Source organism: Austrofundulus limnaeus, unplaced genomic scaffold, assembly GCF_001266775.1.
Source record: "Austrofundulus limnaeus strain Quisiro unplaced genomic scaffold, Austrofundulus_limnaeus-1.0 Scaffold2510, whole genome shotgun sequence".
In the NCBI taxonomy this organism is placed as follows: domain Eukaryota; kingdom Metazoa; phylum Chordata; class Actinopteri; order Cyprinodontiformes; family Rivulidae; genus Austrofundulus; species Austrofundulus limnaeus.
In genome coordinates, this window is record NW_013954912.1 from 8,336 (window position 1) to 15,369 (window position 7,034).

Below are 7,034 nucleotides of genomic sequence, written 5' to 3' on the forward strand. Positions count from 1 at the left end.
TCACTTCAGTCGAACACAGAAGATTTGTAAACAACTCGTTTTTTTTCTCCACACATTCTTTTTTTATTTGTAAATAATAAAAATGAACTTTTTTAAATATATAAAACATACACATCATTTGAGCCACATCTGTTGTACAAACAAGACATGTTGCAGTGAACGCTTTACTTTTCTCTAGTTTTTCTTCTCACTTCAGTCGAACACAGAAGATTTGTAAACAATTCACGATTTTTCTTAAATTTCTCCTGTTTAATACTGACAAAGGAACGGAAGAGAAAAAAGTGACTTCACTTCACGATGGAAGGACAACTTGTGAAGTGAGGCTGAGGATGGCCCGTTGGGTTGGAGAGCAGCACATCTGAACTGCTTGGTCCCTAATCTGAGAATAATTACACTTGGAACTTGGCCTCTTGCTTTAATCAATAAATGGCTGTTGAATAATTATTCTCTCTGAACGTAAACTTTGTACAAATTATCAGCTCGAGATTCTGCATTTTAATTTATTAGGCTAAAAAATATTTATATATCTGATTTTTTATAACATATTGAACCACAACTCTGAAAATGTTGGGACATTGTGTAAAATGTTAATAAAAGGCAATGATTTGTAAATATTAAAGACATTTTATTCTCAATGGAGCATAGTAAATTTCATAAAAATGTAAAATTTTAGGTAAAAATAATGTATCTTTTAACTTTAGGGCAGCAACATGTAAAATAAAGTTGTTCCAGGAGCAACAGAAGGTTCTAGAAGTTACTCATACAAAAAGAAAATAATATTTATAACTAATTATGTTAGTTATTAACAGTATAAAAATAATGAGCAATTTCAGAATAAAGTTCCTGGATGAAATTCTTTAAATCTCCATCATCTCCAGATTATTAGACTCTGTAATCTCTGAGCTCAAAGGCTGAAAATCGATATTGGATGTTTGGATCTTCACTGCATTAAAGACGGGTTCTGGTTCCGTTTTGGACCTCAACACTTCCACATATCATCTGTTAACACAGTTCACTAATGCTGCCTAAAGCTCTATCACGCAAAAAAAAATTACACGATGCAGAACCTCGACCGTCTTCTTTGGACCAAAGTTCACTTAGTGTGGACTGAAGCAAAGTAAGAGTTAGAACTGTTCTGTTCTGTGGTCAGACGGGTCCAAATCTGAAATCCTGTTAGGAAACCACGCCCTTCATACTAAAGCCTGCCTCTCTGATGGTATTGGGGTGCATTAGTGCATCTGGCATGGACAGCTTAAACATCTAGAAAGGCTACATCAGTATATAAAAGTAACTATAGGTTTTAGATCAACATCTGTATCAATCCAGATGATTTTTGTTTTTCAGGGAAGGTTTTAAACATTTCAGCAAGACGATGTCAAACTGTCACCAGCTGAAAACATTTGACAAATCACAAAACAAAAAACTCCAGAGCTGCTTTCCTCAGGTTTTGGACCTTTACAAACTGTTGACTGAACAACTTTAAACAGAAATGTTGCTGCCATAAAATTTACCCCCCCCGTTTAATATTTTAGTTTAAACACTGTGACTGCTGGATATGAACACCAGTGACCCACGCGACCCTGAAAAGGAAGAAGCGTGTACAGAAAATGGATGGATGGATGGATGGATGGATGGATGTTCACTATGGCCCACTGTGTATAAAACATGGGGTTATGAGATTTGCAAATCATTCCAGAGTGTTATTTACATTTTACAGGACATTTTTGGACACGTGGTTGTATTACATCATCATAAACTCATAAAGCTCCTCTGAGGTTTTCTGTGACAAGGACTAATGTTCGGGGGGCTGTGAGGTGGGTCCGGTGCAGCTCGGGGAGGATCGGGAAAGCGAGATCCCAGGGTTCAGTCTGAGACATTCAGCACCTGACGGAGGAACGTGCTGCAGCTGAGCTCAAATGTCTTGGCTTTATGGGAATGGCTTCTTGGTTTTTAACTCTTTAATATTCAAGTACGAGCAAACTGTACAACTGCATGCAACAAACAAGCGGCCCTACGGTACGCAAAACTAACACGCATCTACTTCAGTGACTTTTTGTTTTTTGTACTTTTTTTAGTAACGGTTTTACAAAAGAAATGTGCATGCAGCTTGGTTCCCAAACTCAAGCTGCCCCCCCCCCCCCCCCCTCGTCTTGGTGGTGGGAGGAGTTTGCAGACCAAACAGAGGATGAGTGTTGGCGTCCCGACTTTCACATTCACAAAGCTGGACGAGGAACCGGATTCTTTTCTGCTCATCTGGAAAAGTTTGGCCAAAGTGAAGCCGGTTCTGTTAGTAATATAGATAATCAACATCTTATTTGTTGTAGATAGCTTCCGGAACACTCTGAGCTAATTGACCACTAAATCGGCTACGACTGTCAATTTCACAGCTAAAATGTGGTGTGGTAGTAGCTGAGAGTCAAATGCTCTGAGGGCTAACATATCGTTCAAGATTTTCATTTACAACTTGGTCACAAAAGACAGCAGGAGATAAAAGGTCACATCTGGTGGGAAATTGTTGTTMCCCACGAACGTAGTTACCTGAAAACATTCGCTACGTTCAAATTCAGGGTCTGCGTCCTCCGAAGCTTGAATTTGTCGGCTGCTTATGTCACAGTGCCACACTGGAGGCTGTTCAAATTCAAAGAACCCTCCAGTGCAGCCGACAACTGTGTCCGTTTGCACYGATTTGAGGGACAGGTCCAATAGATCTTTCTCGGCCCACCATATCCCATGATGCATTGCGGGCCAACCGGAGATATTTTTCTGCTCGTAATGGCGAACCAAGCGAGAGAAAGAAATAAAAATTTGTCGGTATAAAAAGGAAAAGTTTCAAGCGGTTGTGTTAATGCTTTTGTCAAATGTATAAACATGTTTTTATTATAATTCTTGTCAGAAATCAAACGAGCGAAATAAACATGCACCTTTTGTGGGTCAAATATTGCCTTTAAGCTAATTCTGTTGTTTTGTGATATTAATAATGCTAATATATTCATATTTTTCTAATTTTGCTTCGTTAGCCAGAAAACATAAGTACTGGAAAACGTTGTTAACAGAGAACATACTGTAGGTACCAGAGATTATAGGTAACCAGAGAACATACTGTAGGTACCAGAGATTATAGGTAACCAGAGAACATACTGTAGGTACCGGAGAACATAGTTGTGGACCCATTTCTTAAACATTTTTCCAAACTAAGGTGGGTCAAGAAGCTGCCTAAACATGTAGGATTTAAATTATTTTTAATTTTTTACACAGAAACCTTCTTCAGTTTGACCAAACTTTCCCTTCAATACCGAGACAAAAAATATGAACTGAACTGACAGGATTRTTGTTTTTATTTTTCCTCCCCCCTTTTTAAAATAACTACATATTTATCTATTTTTACAAAAAGTTACACTTTTTTGTAGTAAAAAAATCAAGCTCTTGTGCTTATATTTWAAAAAAAAGTCAAACTACGATTTGGATAAAAACCTTGAACGTGCTGGGGCAAGGGAAGGCACTCCCTCAGAAAGGTGAAAAATCGACGGTCTTGTCCATCTCTGACGTACTTATTTTTTGTTTTATTTTATTTTTTACAGTAACTATACCCTCGTGGCATTTCAAAGTGACAAACTTGATTTATTGGTCAACCTCCCAGGAGGCCTAATAAACATCTWTACATAGACGACCGGCCAGCACGCTGACCAGGACTTAAACAAACACTAGCCTTGCTGTCTGATGTAAAAATTTAAGGTCTTTGTGACGAACCACCATCTTGGCTTCGTTGTCACCCAGTTTTCCCCTGATTTTATTACACCTGACAGCGATTAAAGTTAGAAAAATCTGGCTTTTGCAGGCCTCTCCTTTCTCTGGGAAGCATTTGTACTTGAATGTGCATAAAAGAAACTGTTAGCATTTTACATCTTTTTACTAACTCAAACTTTTACAACCATCCATGTGGGTTTTCTCCAGGTACTCTTGTATTTTCCCAGTCTAAACAGATGCGTAAACAAAACTTAGTGATGTTGATGGGATTTGCCTGAATAAATAAAGGTAAAAAATTATAAACATGTAAAATTTGCATTTGCGCCCCTTCTTTTTTGTAAACTAACATACCAAACTGGGGGCTCATCCGGGATTGATGAGCTTTTTTTAAAGTCAGTCATTGGTGCTTTCTCTCTGTGTGTGTTTTCACTGGTAAGTGAAGTTTAGATATTTGGTGAAGAGAATTATTTGTGAATCATAAAGAAAGAGAACTGACTGCACGTAAATATAATTAWCCATCTAAATTAGAAAAATTAGCCATGGAATGCCCTGAGAGAATGGTTGTAAATCTATGAGGAAATTATGTATTTTAATGAAAACACACTAATCTGTTAAGCCTGAAAAAAGCTGTTTTGCATCTTAAACCATTTTCATATTCTAATAAACCACTTTAAAAACCCCAAAGAAAACAGAACTAGCCGAAACAAGGTGCCATCACAATCGTCACTTATTCCTCTCACAGAACACTAGCAAACATTTACGAGATTTTATATCTTTTTTTTTCATCCCTTAATTTTTATCTGTCCATGCACACACCGGACTGACAACATCATCATGAGCATTTGATGCACTGTAAAAACATTTTGTGCCTGTAGTAACAAAGGGAAACAGATGCAACAACAAAGAATCGACGCCTGGAAGCAGCCGTGGTAAACATGTTGAAAGGGGTATCTTTCGACGCAGAGAGGGACCAGTGATCGAGGCACCAGAAGAAGGCTCTGTGCTTCCAGACCGAGTACCCAAAGCTGGGGGAGGCACCCCGCACAAATGCAGGGGTGCCGGCAGTCTGCTGAGTTTCTGCAGGAGGCTGCTGCAGAAAAGACAGCACCGCCTTCAGGCGGGAGGGGGAATTACCTCGTCTCAAGGACGTACATTCCAATGCTTACGTACATTTCTTTGCTATGTTGATTCACTTAAAAACCACCCTGTTTCATTTTGATTTGCTTCTCGTAGTTGTTGTTTCATCGACCGGAGAGCGAGAAAAAAGAAGAACTAYGAGGTTTTTCTCTGAATGGAAATGTAACACTGAAACGTGACGCTCCCTACAACAGGCGAAAAAAGAACTGCAGCAGGAGTGATTGTCAGATTTCAACAAAGCTTTCTCCTCGTGGCTGTTTCTGATTGTTGTTCTACATTTCCAACTTTTTTTTGCTTCTCGCTTCAACAGTTCTTTTTGTTGTTTTGATTCCCCTCGGTGGACTGTGTAGAACTTGTGGTCCACTAGGATCGGACCCCGGGCGGTCCAGGCGAGCTGTCGAGAGACGACTGCGAAGCTCTCCGTGTCAGGGAGGCGAGAGTCGGGTCCACCAGGGAGGACGGCGGGAACAGCTTGTACCAACCGATGACTGTGCTGGACAAGTCCAACTCGTCTAGCAGGATCTGTGCAACTCCCATGAAGCTTTTATGGTCCAGACGACCGTAGTCTCCCCAGACGATCACCTGGAAGGTGAAAATTTACCCATCAAGCCCCACGGCACGACAGTGTGACTSTTTGATAGGAAGAGGAATAAACCCGATGCTCACCTGTAGGACTTTACCCTGCGGGCTCTCTTCAAACAGCAGTGCTTGCTGGTACAGCGGATCGAGCGTTTTCCGTGCAATCTTGGTTTTCTTTTTGGCTACGTATGCTCCGTTGTTCAGCAGGTAGACTTTAACGTACGGAGCTGCAGACRGAGACAAAACAAAAGAACATTAGTGGGAAACAAAATGGACGACGTTTTCACCTACGCACTTTTGAAGATTAAAGAAAACTTAAATAAACRGAAACATGCCAGTCCTATTAAAAAATCCTGAATTGAAAGTAGCAGGAATGTCTTTTTGTCCCGTGTAGATTTATGTCTACCATTTAGGAGATGTAACATTAAAAAGATATGATTAAGTGGAAGTCTCTGAGAGTTTGGGTGTGTGCTCATTGCACTCCGWAGGGACACACCGTGTGAAAGAAGACAAAAATACCTGCAATTTAAGGTATAAACTGTATAAGAATGGTAAAGTTTGTCRTAGTGCTACAACAGTTTGGCAAGTTTAGTGTGACATTTTCACCCTAGGTTGAACATTATGTGGTGACGTCTTTGAAAATCAGAGAAACTAAACTTTCTGGGTGTGCTGAGAAAAGGTTAAAGCGTCTGCAGGGAAAGCTAACCTCGGTGTTCAGATTAGCCGTTAGCTCGTCTCAGTTTAGGGTCTGGTTCTTACCAGGAAGAGATTTGGATCCCGGTTTCTGCACAAGTCCACGAGCTCTGATGACCTCCACCTCCAGCTGACTTTTCTTCTCCATCATCCCAATCTGGATGTCCCCTGAGTGAGACCAGACAGACGAGACCGTTAACTCTAAGCCTACAACTGGACAGAGGGAAAGAAAAGACGAGAAGACGGGAACGAAGAGTCCAGCTGGACCAGGCTCATACCGATGGCAGGGGTAGCCAGCGTTTGTCGGCCCACCAACTGGGCTGGTCCCAGTCCATCCAGGAAGTCACTGAACTGGCTGCCGGCGCCCAGATTCACTCCAGAAAAGATCAAACTAACAAAGAAAACAAAAACAACAGAGGAATCAGTCATTCTACCAAYGGGTTTTGGAGGTTTTTGTCCAAATGGACTYRATTTATGAGCTTTGACCAGCCGAGGGACAGGAGCATCCACAACAAGTTATACAAAAACCCCACAGAGACGGTGTAAACCGGACTGGAGTCATGGTGACATGGCACAAACAGCTTAAAGACAGGAGATGACGGCAGTTCACTGACTTTCCCTCAGAGTTGCAGCTGTTCATGCTGCTGTTGTTGGACTCTCTGCTGGSCTGCCGGCTCATGTTCCTGGGCAGCTCCACGGCCATGCCGGTCTCCGTGCTCCTCTGGATCGGCACGCCCTTCTCCTTTTTACTCTTCCCCTCTGGATGAAAGAGAAAAGTCAACTCAATTAGTATAGTTATCCATGAAACCTGATGAGTCCAACCAGTTACTTAAACTACAAACATGTCTTCCAGACATAAAAACATGGATGACTCTTAACTT

General features: G+C 41.0%; 1 protein-coding gene and 1 long non-coding RNA gene across 2 annotated transcripts in view; one reads left to right on the forward strand and one right to left on the reverse strand.

Moving 5' to 3' along the window:
• Positions 1-2,936: 2,936 nt before the first annotated feature.
• Positions 2,937-3,437, forward strand: LOC106511103 (uncharacterized). Its single transcript, XR_001309478.1, has 2 exons — positions 2,937-3,067; positions 3,144-3,437. It is a non-coding gene; the product is annotated as an uncharacterized LOC106511103 (long non-coding RNA).
• Positions 3,223-7,034, reverse strand: part of LOC106511102 (regulating synaptic membrane exocytosis protein 1) — a gene marked incomplete at its 5' end in the record, with an annotated part of 5,203 nt that continues 1,391 nt past the window's right edge. The window contains 5 exon segments of the mRNA XM_013999851.1: positions 3,223-5,463; positions 5,548-5,687; positions 6,220-6,321; positions 6,432-6,544; positions 6,768-6,912. Of these exon segments, the coding sequence (XP_013855305.1) occupies positions 5,245-5,463; positions 5,548-5,687; positions 6,220-6,321; positions 6,432-6,544; positions 6,768-6,912 (719 nt within the window).